Source organism: Crinia signifera, chromosome 4, assembly GCF_055691185.1.
Source record: "Crinia signifera chromosome 4, ASM5569118v1, whole genome shotgun sequence".
Lineage (NCBI taxonomy): Eukaryota > Metazoa > Chordata > Amphibia > Anura > Myobatrachidae > Crinia > Crinia signifera.
The window spans coordinates 211,904,629-211,921,921 of NC_139220.1; the positions used below are offsets into that span (position 1 = coordinate 211,904,629).

The window sequence follows — 17,293 nt, forward strand, 5'->3', positions numbered from 1 at the left end:
AGTCCCCCTTGGCAATGAGCAATTTAAGTCCCCCTTGACAACAAGCATGAAGCCCCTGGCATCGAGCATGAAACCCCTAGCATCGAGCATAAAGGTAAGTGGCAATTATGTGTCAGATGTGTAATGGGCATTACGGTTTGGTATATAGTATGTAATAGGCATCATGTGTGGCCTTACGTGTAATTGTCATTACCGCATGTGGCTTTATGTGTAATGGGTATGACAAAGTTTGCTACTACAAATTGGGGGGCGCGGAACATGCCCTTGCTCCAGGCACCGTGGCACCTAGCTACATCACTGGGCCTGGGCAAACCAATGCATTTGGGGCCCCTCCACACCTACTCACAGGAATAATGTAAACCAAAAAAAAAATCATAACATGCTTCTCCTTTGGTACTGTGTCATCTCTCCACTTGCTTGCATACAATGACTGGTTGTCAGCACTCTGATTGGTGGATAGCTCCAGCCATCCCTCAATCACCATTCTGACAGCCATTCACTAGTCTGACTGCATGTTGTTAAGCAGGAAGAGAATGCTGCCTGGTCACTCTGTGTGTGATTCACAAACAGAGCGACCAGGCAGCATTCTCTAATGCATCTGCATCTGAGGCTCAGGAGGCAGATACCCACAACCCAATCCGCCCCAGATCAATAGCCCTTACAATTGGGGGGGGGGGGGGGGGGGGGGGGGGGCTTGGGCTGCTGTCCATTGAGCCCATACTGTACATTAAGATGGGCCTGCGTGACACTGCATCAAGCCAGCCATCCTTTTCCCATTCACTGAGGCCGATCTGATAGCTGCCCCCACTTGTTCTTTTAATGTGCAGTATTACGGGTAACACTTCTCAGACAATTGCTGAGAAGTGTTGTGAGAATACTGCAGTTAGGTTAATAGTAATACTAATGTTTGTTTGCCTAATTTGAATATGTCATGTGTGTCCATAGGAAACTGATGAGGGAAACTACTTGGGATACCCATTTTAGAACAAGTTGAATGTTTTTGATCATTACTATATATTTGGTAGTGATCCATATTAAGCATAATTATAAAGATATGGAATCATTGTTGTAATATGTTGTCTTTCAGTTTCTTCGTCCTTTTGAACTGGTCAAGTACAGTGTGGAAAAGGATGAACTGGTGAGAGATGCCTCAGGGCACTGCATCCGCGTACCAAGAGGTAACGTTATTGTAAAAAGCTTAGCAGAGATGCCGCACGGTTCTGTGTATACGTCATTAGTATTTGTAAAGACAAAACTATGCAATGCTTGAAACTTAGCACCTAGTTCAGACCTATTTGCTAGACTGCGTATGTTCACAGCCTAGCGAACAGCTAAACGCCTGACCGAATGCCTGCCCCTTCATGGGCAAACGCAGGATTTTCAGAAGGGGGTTTCCAGAGGGGCGGAGCAAAGCCGGGTCAGTTAAAGTATTATAGATAGACCAAATGTATATAAATAATAATAATAATAAATATATACGGTATATAGTGGAGTGGTCTTATTATTCATAATTTTCTGGTGGGAGGACAGCTTGCTTGATTTTAATGGAATTAAAAACTAGAGAATCCCACCTACCAAATGGTATTGGGGACTAGGGGATCAAAGTTCAGGAGGCAGAGCAATCTGCCAACGGGTATATAAAACTACATAGCAGGTGTGTGGAACTGGAGCAGTAACCAGCTGCTGGAAGGCTGATAACTCTGGTTCTGGGAACAGTAGGGAAAAGCTACTAGTGTCCTTCAAAGGGGGAGAGTCCCAGCTTTTGGAATATATCCTCAGAAAAACTATACATCAGACAGAACCTGAAATATCTGACTGAGCAATTAACAGGCTTGGATGGGGACCACTGCTTTGAAGTCAGATATCTCCGGTTCCCAAGGGCCGATTTTTAAAATTCTTGTACCCATGGAAAGAGGGGACCCTCAGCTTTTAGCTTAGCACTTAGACTCCTGGGGGGGGTTTTGGTACTCAGAAACTTCCCCTGCGTGTGCTACTGCCCTTGCACACACATTCCCTCGCATCCCCGTTGACCATCAAAAAAGTTTTTTCGCAAGTTTTTTTTACTGAAGTTGGCCAAATTCCTGGGGGCGGGGGGTTGGGACATCATGTGACATCAGCTGCCCATTTTATCAGGGTCATTTGGGTAGTTTCTGTTGTCATTATGATTTAAAAAGAATAAACACAGTTGTTTGACAATAAATGGTTTCTCCCCCAACCACTAACCATGAGTGAAAGAAAAGTTTGTGAATTATCATTCATATTCTCTGACAAAAGTTCTGCTAGGGTATGTAAACTTATGAGCACAGCTGTACTACATGCCTTGAAAGATTTTTTATTAAATGTATTTTAAAAATAGGACTGTCAGAGCAATTATTTTGTTTGCATAAATGCGTGCGAGAAGGCCAACCATGATAGTAGGTCACCTTTGCACTGGAAAAGATAAGGTACAGTAATAGCTGTGGGAGGAGAGGCAAACTAATTACATAAGTATCCACTGTGTGGTCTATATAGATATAGGTAGTATGCAAATGACAGATAGGGATTGATATGATATGTAGACAAACATGGATGGAATGTGGACAGAGTAATGTCCACCACAGTATGTTGTCACGGTAGTATTGTTATTTTAACCATGTTTACATTATAAGTTTGAGCATAGAGTGACAGGAAGTCAGTGCTTTGTGATGGAAATGGAGAGAGGTCGGATTAATGTAGTTGTGTCATGTCCGTTCAGACACAGTTTCAAGGCACGCATAATAATAATAATAATGCCACTGTATAGGTCATTGGTACGACCTCACCTAGAGTACTGTGTTCAGTTCTGGAGGCCATATCTCCAGAAGGATATAAATACATTAGAGACTGTACAAAGAAGAGCAACTAAAATGGTTCATGGCCTACATCACAAAACGTACCAGGAAAGACTAAAAGATCTTAATATGTATACTTTAGAGCAGAGAAGGGAAAGGGGGGACATGATAGAAACTTTCAAATATATCAAGGGTTTTAACAAGGTACAGGTGGGAGACATTCTTCACAGGAAGAGGAGCAACAGAACACGAGGACATGCACTGAAACTAGAGGGAGGAAGATTCAGGGGAAATGTGAGGAAGAATTACTTCACAGAAAGAGTAGTAGATAAGTGGAATAGCCTCCCATCAGACAGAGCCGGCCTTAGGCATAGACAAACTAGGCAATTGCCTAGGGCATTTGGAATGCCTAGGGGCATCAGCAGCTTCTGCTGATTAAAATGATATGCAGCATGCCTATATTCTGTGTGTGAGTGAGGCTGTATCTGCATATGAAATAGTGTATTCATGGAAATCACTGTAACATAACATTCTTTATGCAGGTACAGCCACAGTCGCACACAGAATATATTCATGCCACATATCATTTTAATCATCGGAAGCTCCTTGTGTATCCTGGTCACATAACAATGCAAATAAGATGAATTTTCAGCAAAAAAGGCACCCAACGTTAGCAGAACTGGCCAGGAGCTGCATGGCTTATTGAGTTAAGATGTATGAGGAAACACCTGTATCCAAGCAGAGGCAGAGGTCACAGTGTTAGCGGCTGTGCGAGTGCTGTCTGCGGGTGGGTTGATTGTGCAATAGTGTTCGGCATATGTGTAAGGGGCATTATGTGTGTCATGTATAAATGCATTAATAATGTGCGACATGTGTAACAGGCATTATATGTGTCATGTGTATAAGGGCATTAATAATGTGCAACAAATATGTAATGGGCATTATGTGTGTCATGTGTATAAGGGCATTATTAATGTGCAACATATGTGTAAGGGGCATTATGTGTGTCATTATGTGTATGAAGCACCAGGCCCCCTCCCCTTAAGTGACAACAGCAGCTGCAGATCTTCTCCTCTGCCCAGCACACACTGCTTTGTGCCGGGTTGCAGTGTGTCCATGGAGGTGCTTAAAATACAATATTTTTTCAGGATTTTTTTCTAAGGGTATAATGTGAGGAGTAATGTACATAAGGTAAAGTGGTACTACTGTGTGATGTAACGTGAATAAGGGACACCATCGCATGATATAATGTGAATAAAGTTGCACTACTGTGTGGCATAATTTGAATTGGGGGTACTATTGGGTGGCCATGCCCCTTCCCAGCAAGAACAGACCCCTGTTTGGGCTGCGCATCAAATGTGTGCACTGTTTCTATTTAAAATATTGCGGGTAGGAGCACCAAAATGATAACTGCTATGATGAGGGTTGATGGTGCTGGGAAAGGGGAGCAGGGTCAGAGGCGGAACTAGTGGCGGTGCTAGGGGGCACCAGACAAAATCTTGCCTAGGGCGTCATTTAGGCTAGAGGTGGAAGAGGCAAATACAGTAGTACAATTTAAACATGCTTGGGATAGGCATATTGATATCCTTACAAAAAATAAGGATCAAATATGGTTTGAGGTAACATGTTTAAAAAAAAGGGGCAGACTAGATGGGCCAAGTGGTTCTTATCTACCATCAATTTCTCTGTTTCTACGTTTCTATAAGAACAACCGCAACTGAACGTGTGATTTGGAAATTACCCCATTCGAACAAATATCTGCCCATCTGTGAAACACTGATCTCATCTGCACAATGATCAGCCATTTACGGAGCTTATATATTGCAAGTTTTCCTTACACACTTTTTACGGGGTATGAGGCAAAAATTGCAATATACATGGATGCAGTTTGCCATTCTGAAATGTTAAATCTCGTCCATTCCACTGAATTGACATTCATAGTGACATTCAACATTAGCTCAACAGCGATTACTGTATCCACAACAAGGGGTTGATGTGTTAAGCAGTGGAAAGAGTGGAGCGGTGGACCATTGGAAAATATGTCCTTGGCTTCCAGTCAGCATCTACTGTACCTATAATTCTGTAGAATGTGCATTATAAAGGCTTCCTCAATCCTGATGAGTTGCTATGGACAATTTCTCCACTGGCCACTTCTCTGCTCTTTTCCCTGCTTGATACATAATTTTCTAGACTACAGTAGTTTCAAGAGTGTAGCAACCTTTTGGGGGTATGGGTCATAGGGTTGACACTGTGAAGGTCAACATACATTAGGTCAATGACTAAAGGTCGACAGGGCTTAGGTCAACACATGAAATAGGTCAACTTGGCTAAGGTTGACAGGGTTGGTAGGTTGACACAAGCATTAGGTAGACAATGGGAAAGTTGACAATCAAAAGGTCGACATGAGTTTTTCCCATTTTTTTTGTCCAAAATTTTGACGTAAGTCGACATGGACACCATATTAGTGTACCGCGTCCCCTCGCCATGCATCGGGCACAGTGCCTCGCTGTGGTCAGCATCCTATTATATTATCCCTCCATGACCGAGTGGACCTCATGTTGACCTTTTGGCTGTCGACCTTAGCATGTCAACCTATTTCATGTGTCAACCTAAGCCATCTCGACCTTTAGTATGTCAACCTTCCTAGTGTCGACCCACCTTTTGGCTACTGCAGATTTGAGTCCGTTATGTACCGTTTAGTTACCAGCATGTGAATAATCTACTCGCATAGATTGGGTTTATATTTTATTTAAAATGATTTAATTATTTCTAGAACTGCTGTGAAAGTGAAAAAGTGAATGATTCCTGGTATATATATATATCACCAATTCAAAGCCAAACTGCAGGAAACGTTAACATTGACCCATTTTCAAGAACATTAAATTGATATAAGAAATGCATTAAGCTAGGCATATCCAAACTGTGGCCCTCCATCTGTGGTGAAACTACACGTCCCAGCATGCCTTGCCATAGTTTTTGCATCCCCTAATAGCAAAACTGTGGCAAGGCATGATGGGACCTGTAGTTTCACAACAGCTGGAGGGCCATAGTTTGGACATGCCTGCATTAAGCTATTGGGCTGTGCATTATGCAGGAACACAAAGGGGGGGGGGGATGTAATAGGATGAGAGATTCAGAAAGTGACAGATATGGTAAGAAATCTCCAGTTTTATTTAAGCGTCAATCATTGACACTGAAAAACCAGTTTGATTTTGCAGTGTAAATGATTGCCACTTTAAAAAACACTGGAGATTTTTTTCAAATCTCTCACTTTCAGATTCTCTCATCCTATTACATTTCACCAAAGTCTGCTTTTTGAGAAGTTGTGTTGGGAAAATCCATACAGATACTAAAATATTTATATATTAATTTAGCTAGATTATAACAGCATTGCCCTGGTTTGCTCAGTCTAGCTTTACTGGCTAAAAACTGTTTAGTTTAACAACCGGTTATGTGGAAAATAGTATTCTATAGAGATGACGGGGGAAATTTACCAAAATGGATTCGTAGAAAAAAGGTGTATTCGTACTCAGAAATACACCTTTTTTTTACGAATTTGTATTTTCGGGATTTACAATCCCGAAAATACAACAATTCGTATTCCTAAAGATGGAACATTCGTATTTGTATTTACAAATACGAATGTCTACACCATCGATAGGATACGACAGAAATCACCATTCAAAAGAATGGTGATTCCTGATTTACTAAGCAGCCGTACTGATAATACGGCTGCTAAGTGGTGTAAAACACCCACGCAAATATGACAGGAAAATACACCCTGCTTTCCCTGTCGTATTTGCTTCAGTGTAAAAAAATAGAAAAATTAAATAAATAAATAAAAAAATCGGCGTGGGGTCCCCCCCACAGCCGAAACCAGCACCAGGCTGACGGAGCCTGGAGCCGGTAATTAAAAATCAGGGAACCCGACAAATAGGGGTTCCCCGATTTTTAACAACCAGCCCCAGGCTCCTGCTCTGGGGCTGGTTCCCAAAATATGGGGGACAAAATGACTAGGGGTCCCCCGTATTTTAAGAACCAGCCCCAGGCAAAACCAGCCAGCAGGGTAATGCCACAGCCGGGGGGAGACTTTTTATACAAGTCCCCCCCGGCCAAAGCATTAACCCTACCGACCAGTCAGCCTGGCCAGGGGCCCTGGGGGAGTGGGGACCCCCCCAATGAAGGGGTCCCCCCCTCCAGGACTTACCTGACCAGGCTGAAGCCTGGTACTGTCCCCGATGCCCCTGGGCGGTGGGCATCGGGCTGACTCAAGTGTAAAAAAAAAAGATGAAACTATTGTTTTTTACTGTGGCACTACAAGTGCCAGCAAGCTGGGACTTGGAGAACCACAAGTCCCAGTCTGCTGGGCATTAAAGGGCCCGCTGGCACTTGTAGTTCCACAGTTAAAAAAATAGTACAATAAACACACACTGACACAATGAAAATAAAAGTTTAATACATACATTACATACATACTGATACTTACCTTTCTTGATCCCGTAGGTAGCCCTGGTCCTGGTCAGGAGCCAAGAAAGTCGGCTCCTGATTGGCCACTAGGCGGCCAATAGAATTCATTCTGAGGAGAGGCGCCGAGTATGAAATATCTCAGCATCTCTCCTCAGTGCGATGCGGAGACAGCGGGGAGCGCCGGCAGCTTGAACATTACCTGGATTACGTCGGACCAAGAGAAGACTTCTTCAGCACAGGACCAGGTGAGTAGGATTTCCTTCCACAGCTCCAACATGGATTTCTTCGGACCTGGACACCGCTATGGACCTGGAGGACGACACGGACCGCCGACATGGACCTGGAGGACGACACGGACTGCCGACATGGACCTGGAGGACTACACAGGACATCAGGACCAGGGCTACCTACGGGATCAAGAAAGGTAAGTATCAGTATGTATGTAATGTATGTATTAAACTTTTATTTTCATTGTGTCAGTGTGTGTTTATTGTACTATTTTTTTAACTGTGGAACTACAAGTGCCAGCGGGCCCTTTAATGCCCAGCAGGCTGGGACTTGTGGTTCTCCAAGTCCCAGCTTGCTGGGGAGGCTTGCTGGCACTTGTAGTGCCACAGTAAAAAGCAATAGTTTCATCTTTTTTTTTACACTTGAATCAGCCCGATGCCCACCGCCCAGGGGCATCGGGGACAGTACCAGGCTTCAGACTGGTCAGGTAAGTCCTGGAGGGGGGGGGACCACTTCATTGGGGGGGGTCCCCACTCCCCCAGGGCCCCTGGCCAGGCTGACTGGTCGGTAGGGTTAATGCTTTGGCCGGGGGGACTTGTATAAAAAGTCTCCCCCCGGCTGTGGCATTACCCTGCTGGCTGGTTTTGCCTGGGGCTGGTTCTTAAAATACGGGGGACCCCTAGTCAGCAGGAGCCTGGGGCTGGTTGTTAAAAATCGGGGAACCCCTATTTGTCGGGTTCCCTGATTTTTAATTACCGGCTCCAGGCTCCGTCAGCCTGGTGCTGGTTTCGGCTGTTTTTTTTTTCTATTTTTTTTTACACTCTGCAGCCTGCACGGATCTGACTGATCCATGCAGACTGCTAGAAACATTCGTATTAGTGGCCGTATATATGTGCCGCTAATACGAATTGTTACACCATCGGAGGGTTACAAAGCAGTCGTATATGACTGCTTTGTAATTTCCCCTCCGGAACACGACTTTGCATATGACTAAAACAGTCGTATGCAGCCGTAGGGGAAATACCAATACGAAAAACTAGGTTTTTCATATTGGTAAATGTCCCCCGACAGGTCAAAATATCCAATGGTTGTTTTAATCAGCAGCTTCTATTGGTAACTGGAGATCACTATACTAATTATAGCACCCAGACCATAGTTGCCTACCCTCCTGCATTCTGCAGGAGACTCCCTTAAATAGCAGCAATCCAGGGACGTGCAGTCAGGGGAGGCAGGGGAGGCAGTGCCTCCCTGTCATTAATGATTATAATAATAATAAAATACAAAGAAAATACTTATGTGTCATAAGTATATGCTTTGTATTATTATAATAATTTTTACTCTTTTGGTACTCTTTACTTAGAAGGGCGCCCACGATTTTGATCGTGGGCATCGTTAGTAAAAAATCTCGGGCATCTCGGGGATTGAATGCACTAAAAAATCGGGTGCGATCAACCGACGAGATGCCCGAGATTTCCCATAGGGAACAATGTTAAATGTCTCAATTGACCCAATTTTCCTGTTCAATGCCTCAATTGACCAGATTTTTCCATAGGAAACAATGTTAAATGGGCCACAGAGGCCAAATAGGCACCCTGAAGTGTATAATGGCCACCCGAATTGTTAACGCCACCCCACGATCAACGTCAACCCGATGCGTGGCGAGCGCAGCGAGCCCGCGAGGGGCGGCGGTACGCGTCCTACGACCTTTTCATACCCCCACTATCCACGTCGGCGTGGAGTTGAGAATAGAAAGTGTGGCGAGCGCATCGAGCCACCGAGCCCGAAGCGTGGCGAGCGCAGCGAGCCCCGCGAGGGTACGCGGACAGCTGTGAAGCCCGCGAGGGGACGCGGATACCTGTGAAGGTATCCGCGTCCCCTCGCGGGGCTCGCTGCGCTCGCCACGCTTCGGGCTCGGTGGCTCGCTGCGCTCGCCACACTTTCTATTCTCAACTCCACGCCGACGTGGATAGTGGGGGTATGAAAAGGTCGTAGGACGCGTACCGCCGCCCCTCGCGGGCTCGCTGCGCTCGCCACGCTTCGGGTTGACGTTGATCGTGGGGTGGCGTTAACAATTCGGGTGCCCATTATTCACTTCAGGGTGCCTATTTGGCCTCTGTGGCCCATTTAACATTGTTTCCTATGAAAAAATTGGGTCAATTGAGGCATTGAACAGGAAAATCGGGTCAATTGAGACATTTAACATTGTTCCCTATGGGAAATCTCGGGCATCTCGTCGGTTGATCGCACCCGATTTTTTAGTGCATTCAATCCCCGAGATGCCCGAGATGGGCACCCTTCTAAGTAAAGAGTACCACTCTTTTTTTTTTTTTTTTTTTTTAATTAGTTTAGGAGGCACCAAGAGCGGTGCCTCCCGCTGTCCATATTACAGTTATGGACTGTCAGTTAGACTGTCAGGGGCGGGCAGTGGGCAGGGCTTAGAACAGGGCTGTAAAAGCTCATTTAAAAAAGGTGTATAGGCGGCACCTATAGCGGTGCCTCGGTGGCAGGGATGTGCTTTTCTGCCTATATGAAAGCACACCCCTGTCACTGAGACAGATGGGATTGGGCACAGTGGCGCTGTCTCAGTGACAGGGGCGTGCTTTCATATAGGCAGAAAACACGTCCCTGACTGCCACTAAGGAACTTCTATAGGTGCCGCCTATAGCATAGTGCTGTTCTTAGGTGGACGAGCCAGGGCTCCTCTGCCTGGCTCGTCCGCTCACTTGTAATGCGGGCGGGCGGGGGGGGCGGCTATGCCGGGCTGGGCTGCCGGGCTCCTCTGTATGAGCCACTTGTAATGCGGGCGCGGGTCACCGGCTATGCCGCGCTGGGCTGCCGGGCTCCTCTGCCTGGCTCGCCCGCTCACTTGCAATGCGGGCGGCTATGCCGGGCTGGGCTGCCAGCTCCCGCTGCTATCATGCTGTGCTCCCCAGTGTCCGGGGTTTCTCTTACGCCTCCTGCCGGCACTTCTGTCCCCGGGTGACTGTCCCAGGAATGCTCCTGTCACTGCTGCCAGTCTGTCATTCTTCATGGGTAAGCAGTGACTTATCTAAAATGTGTGTTTGGCACTTGTGGAGGGTGGGGGCTGTGATTTTTTAAGTGGCACAGGTGTTTGTGTGTGTTTGTGTTAAGGGACAGACTTGTGTGTATTTGTGTTAAGGGACAGAAGTGTATAACTGTGTATTTGTGTAAAGTGACAAAGGTGTTTACTGTGTGTTTGTGTAAAATAAGTGTGGTTTTAAATAAAAGGAGTATATTGGCCCAATGTACTAGCCTCTGCATTCAGTGGCTGTGCTGGGTGCTGGCTGTATGCATAGGTTCTTTTAAAGAGGCAGACACACATTTACAAGGCAAAACCATGCATTGTAAATAATTGCCCTTTTAAAAAAAACCTCAGAGTTCGGCCGGCATCCCTTACTGCGGGTGCCGGATGGCTCCCCGACAGTCGGGATTCTGACAGTCATTACTCCGACGTTGGAATCCCGACTGCTCCCTCATGGGGGTCCACGAACCCCATAGTGGGAGAATAAAATAGGTGGCGAGCACAGCTCGCCACCGTGCCTGCAGCGTGGCGAGCACAGCGAGCCTGCAAGGGGTTTCGTTGCGCTCCCCCCGCTGTGCAGTCGGGATTTCGACGTCTGACTAATGACTGTTGGAATCCTGACCGTCAGGGATTTATACCACACCCCCGTACTGCCACGGAACTCAGAGGATAGTACATTTGGCTGTATGGGTTTTTTTTAAGTGAAAAAGGTATGTGGGCAGACCCCATTGTGGCTTGGTGGAGTCAGCGATGATGGGGTCTATTCTGCCGGTTCTCTGCTGCTTACGCAGAGGGACGCTACCGCACCTGCCTTTCAGCGCAGAACAACCCGGACCCACCGCTCCACACAGAGTGTTTCGGCGGTGGCTCCACCAAGCGAGTGCCTCACCAACCATAAACCTCACCGCACGTCACTGCAGCAATCTCCCTCTCTCCCTCATTAGTCTAGCAATCTCCCTCATTTAACCTAGCCCACATTACACTGTTACATATTTGGGGAAAAAAGGAATGAGAGATACATACAGTTACATTGAATCATCACCAGCACCATTTCCCAGCACTTTAGCAAGTATAGTAGCTCTTACTAACTGCTTTGGGGCTCATCTACATTGGGATAAAATTAATTTGACAAGATTCCTCTCATATGTAGCAGGACACACCCACACTTCTAGGTGCCACATTCACAATCTTTTTTTCACAAACTCTCCATATATGGAACTAGACACGCCCTTTGGGCAGGGCCGGATTTGTGCCTAGGCCCGTGGCACCAATTAAGGGCGGCAGGCAGGCTGACATTCAGTTAAATAGCAGCATGGCACAGCGGGAGGGCAGCGGCAAGTGACGAGCGCCGCCGCTGCCGCAGACATGAATTATCATATGTCGGCGGCAGCGCCGCTCGTCACCCGCCACTGCCCACCCACTCCGCCATGCACATTACATCACCGCTTAGTGGCTGGGTCCGACGGTCCCCCTGCGCATCCAGAAATGGCTCAGGCTCACTGCTTCCGCCTTCCGCCCATTGGCTACTCTACACACACACAGTCTATTGGCTGCTGTGTATCCAGCAGCTGAGCTGAGCGGCGCAAAGATCCTCCCTGCACTCAGTCAGTCACAGTGTGTGAGCCGGAGAGAGACTGACGGAGACACTCTGCTAATCACTGTACTAATAAGTGCCTCCCTCCGGGTCCTCCGTGCAGTGAGCAGTCCAGAGTGCTTAAAAAAATATTAAGGTGGGCTACAGTTAAATTTTAATGAAATGTATATACATATGATTACATTAAAATGTGGGGGGGGGACACAAATGTTGTGCCTAGGGGTGGCCTAACCCCTAAATTCGCCCCTGCCTTTGGGTGGAGCATGACACGCCCCCTCAGTGGGGTGCTGTGCAAAATTCTGCTACTAACTATAAGTGGTTCTTATCTGCCGTCAAATTCTATGTTTCTATTAAAATAATATGGTAAAGTTCACCAGCACCATGCTCTTCAGAGATGTATGATCAATTCACTTAAAGACAGTAGTGCAGATAAAATAAATAATTCAAAGAAAATAATGTTTAGGGCATAATATGGTACATGTTTTGCGTAAATACTCTACTACTATAATTTTGTGAACAGTTGATTTGAAATTGTGGCCTGATTCTGGTTGACTCGCTAAACAGCAAAAATCACTGCTTAGAGAGCCATTTAATGCCGCCTGCCTGACGGGTGAGCTAATTCCCGCCCCCTGCCACCGTGCGAACATCCCCACTGCTTTGGGCAATATTGGTAGATAGTAGCGCTCAACCTGGGTGCTGGCAGCTTGGTCGAGTTGTCCAGGCTCAAAGGAGTGCAGATAAATAGATAGATAATGACCAGCGCACTAGCTCTATAACTGTGTCCCCAAATAAGTGGGATGGTGTGTTATGTCGGCGGTAAGAAAGATGCAGATATGAGTGGATGAAGCACGAAGAATTTATTGGTATTGGACACAGTGTATAGGTATAAACTGCTCTGCAACCACAATATTCTGACAGTGCTGGTGCTGTGGGGGAAGTGAGGGGAGAGTACCGCTGCACTGTGTGTCTGCAGTCTGGTATGACTCTCCCTCCGGTGTGATACTGGGAGACAGGTGGGGGATGATGGGGTATCCAGGTATCCAGTGGGGGTGGGCTTGCACTGAGTCCAGTCCACCGGGCTAGGTGTTCTGTGCAGCGGTGAATATTGGGGGGGGGATTGGCAGTCCGGGGTTGGTGGGTGGGAAACAAAGTTACTTGATACCGTTGGTGCTCCAATAGTGTCACCAGGGGCTGGCGTCCCCACTGCTTTGCATAAACATCCATTCGCAGGGGAGCGTAGGGGGCTAAAATCACTCCTTGGTCGCCAACAATCAAATGATTTTTCCCTTGTTAGCAAATATAAGTCAGTCTTGTCTGACCTATATTTGCGGCTTCCGGTCCAAGAACGCTGCGGGCGCTAATATCCTCTGATGTCCACCACCCATCCCCGGCAGGCAGCTACCTGCCTGTGTTCACATGGTGATGCCCAAGCTTTTCCTGGGAGCACCCATAGTTTCTCTGGGCTCACCCATGCGAACGCCTCCTGCCCGCCTCCATACCCCCTCCCCCCCGTGTTAATGCCTCGATAGCTGTGCAAGTCACTGAAGGTGTTTGCACAGCAGCCCTACACAGTCGCATCATCATCAATGGCTGCCAGGCTGTTTGTGCTATAGCGATTAATAATGTGACATCCAGGCAACTATTAGTTGGTATTCAATCTGGGGTCACGGCTGTCGAGCTTGCTGACAGCCGTGACCCTGTCCCATTCTCAGTCTGCTCGACTGAGAGATCGCAGGCGGGATTCAATGTCCTGCCTGCAGCGGGACGAGAAGGGGGCATGGCCGCGAGCTGCGGCTGGTAAGAAGCGAGCTGCGACCGAAAGCGCGTCACTTCCCGGCCATTCACTGCTTGTGCAGTCGGGCTCGTTCTGCAGAGCCCCCCTGTTCAATGCTGTCGAGGAAGACAGCATTGAATAGGGCCCAGCGGCCATCTCCCCCATTGGGAGAAGGTTGCCGGTGATCGAATACCCCCCTTAGTGTCAGTATTTCAAGATGATATAGTGACAGTCTGTGCAAATTTTCCCTAGACTAGAGATGAGTATACCTTGACAGGAGCCTATAACCAGCAGCAGTACAGACTGCGCACTGCCAAGATGGCGCAGTAACTAGTCGACTCTACTGAAGAAGAGGGCGGACTCAGAAACAGGGCCTGGGCATCACACAGGGAAGCGTGTTATACACAAGAGCCTGACTCACTGCGTCAGGTCCTTGTACACTACAGTACTGAAACACACAGCCAGGCATGCGTAGAGAATATACTGTATATAGCTTCTATATGTATGACATTAAATTCCTAGGGTAAAGTACGGTCGCGCTGCCGAAACACAGCCGGGCATATAGATGCCGGGCATACGGCTGTGTCTCGGCATCACAACTGTTCATTACCCCAAGGAATTTAATTTTGCCCCCATTTGGGGTAATTTACCCCTGTTGCCTGACCACTGCTCTAATACTTTGTTTGAAAAAGGAAATCTAATTTTACTTAGAAACTGGAAGTATTGTACACTAGCATCTGTCTTACCTGTATACAATGAGTCATTTCTAATATATCATCACAGGTGAGACTGGGCTGCTAATTTCCAAAATTACTATTACAAATCCTTTTGCCGGATACGCAGGAGAGGAGTCTCAGACGGAGAAGAAGAGACTTCGAAATGTATTTAAAAAGGGAGATTTGTATTTTAACAGTGGCGATTTGCTGATGATAGACAAGGAAGGCTTTGTGTATTTCCAGGATCGCGTAGGAGACACGTTTCGGTAAGATATTTGCTGCATGCTTTTAGCATTGAAATTAATCTTTTGAAAATAGTTACAAATGCACAGTAGTCTTACAAGCAGAAGCAAATTTACCACTAGTCAACCAAGGTGGCCGCTTAGGGCCCCCTGACAGGGCTGAATCATGGAGTTAGCAGGGCATATCTGATTTCCAGTGTACTGGGAGCTCTGTTGAAAATAGAGCTGGGTTGGCTGAATAAATACTTGCTTATGTCCTATTCAGTGTGTTTTGTGTGTGTGTGACATCATGGCACATGTGCATTACATGCACGGAGGGAGGAGCTGACCCAGGGCACACCTACAGAAGTTTAGAGATTAAAGAGGGTGAGGAATCTGATGCAGTGGTTTTGCACGTGATGGCCTGGGCCTGCCAAATACATGCAGTGTGATTTTAAGTACCTAGTGCTATTGGTACAATTGGGGCAGATGCATCAACTGATAGATCAGATCAGCATACAGTAACTGGCCAGGTGTCTGCCTGCTACAATCAGATGTTGGGTACACAATGAGGATTTTTTGAGGAAGAGGGGCCCCAAATCAGTGTCTTGCTTAGAGCGACATCAAAAACTCCTGACCTTGCTTGAGTGCTGTTGCCATGTTTTATACCTGGTTTTCTCACTTCTGTTGTTTGGACCTTGCTATCTGACTGTGACCAGAGGCGTAGGGAGGGCGGAGCCACCGGAGCTCATGCTCCGGGCGGCTATTGGTTGAATGGCGCCGCCGGCCCGCCCCCCTGTCCGCAAATGATCCCTGCAAGGATCATACTAAATAGTGGTAGCAGCGGGCAGCGTGCGCGGCAGCTGCCCTGCCCGGCGCCCGCCTTCTGCCCTGCTCGCCCGGCGTTCCCTCCGTCCGGGCGGCTGACTCCAGTCCTCGCTCTGTCCTGTCTAAATTGCTGCTGCTGCTGCTCGGTCCGGCTTCCGGGCAGCGCAGCAGCACTCGACTCCTCCCAGAACCAGTCACCTGTCACCTGGCTCACTCCCTCCTCCCTGGCTACAGCAGCGTCAGTCAACACTCAACAACCTTCCCAAACGCTTGCTGTTGCCTGGAGGAGAAGGTTTTCAAGGTGGATTTCTTTTATTTTTTTTTTTAAAGCTAACTAATGATTTAAAAAAACTTAGTAATAAACTTGTAGTTTGGGGGATTCGTGGGGCCCGGGGGAGGGGGGGGAGGGAGAGGGTGGTGAATCTCTCTGGCTGCTGCTGTCACCCCAGGTATATTTATTTACAGCTGTCAGCATCTTATATAGTGCATCAGATTCCATCAGTGTCTTATATAGCGCAGCAGATTCCGTTAGTGTGTTATATAGCGCAGCAGATTCCGCTCCAGCGTCTTATATAGCACATCAGATTCCATCAGTGTCTTATATAGCGCAGCAGATTCCGTTAGTGTGTTATATAGCGCAGCAGATTCCGTTACAGTGTCTTATATAGCTCAGCAGATTCCGTTACAGCTTCTTATATAGCACAGCAGATTCCGTTACAGCGTCTTATATAGCGCAGCAGATTCCGTTACACTGTCTTATATAGCGCAGCAGATTCTGTTACAGCGTCTTATATAGCGCAGCAGATTCCGTTACAGTGTCTTATATAGCGCAGCAGATTCCGTTACAGCGTCTTATATAGCGCAGCAGATTCCGTTACAGCGTCTTATATAGCGCAGCAGATTCTGTTACAGCGTCTTATATAGCGCAGCAGATTCCGTTACAGTGTCTTATATAGCGCAGCAGATTCCGTTACAGGGTCTTATATAGCGCAGCAGATTCCGTTACAGTGTCTTATATAGTGCAGCAGATTCCGTTACAGTGTCTTATATAGCGCAGCAGATTCCGTTACACTGTCTTATATAGCGCAGCAGATTCCGTTACAGTGTCTTATATAGCACAGCAGATTCCGTTACACTGTCTTATATAGCGCAGCAGATTCCGTTACAGGGTCTTATATAGCGCAGCAGATTCCGTTACAGTGTCTTATATAGCGCAGCAGATTCCGTTACAGTGTCTTATATAGTGCAGCAGATTCCGTTACAGTGTCTTATATAGCGCAGCAGAATCCATTACAGCGTCTTACATAGCGCAGCAGGTTCCGTTAGTGTCTTATATAGTGTCTTATTTTTTAAGTTTTTTCTTTTCAAATGTAACATGCCAACACATGTTAGCCACGCCCCCAATTCATTACCGGGGGGGGGGGGGGGGCGCGAAATATGCTCCGGGCACCATGGCACCTAGCTACACCGCTGACTGTGACCATGCACTTGTCTGCTGATATGCTACTTCACTCCTTAGTGTTCATTTATTCAGATTCCTATCATTAGCTCATAGCTATCCTAATCCTAAACTATAAATGTATGTGACTGAAAGAGGGTTGGAGACAATGTA

At 46.9% G+C, this 17,293-nt stretch overlaps 1 protein-coding gene across 1 annotated transcript in view; it reads left to right on the top strand.

Moving 5' to 3' along the window:
* LOC146074964 (long-chain fatty acid transport protein 2-like) overlaps positions 1-17,293 on the top strand; it is a 125,179-nt gene that overhangs the window by 98,933 nt on the left and 8,953 nt on the right. Inside the window, exons 6-7 of the mRNA XM_083183723.1 lie at positions 1,088-1,178; positions 14,700-14,898. Of these exons, the coding sequence (XP_083039849.1) occupies positions 1,088-1,178; positions 14,700-14,898 (290 nt within the window). The remainder of the gene's footprint in view (positions 1-1,087; positions 1,179-14,699; positions 14,899-17,293) is intronic.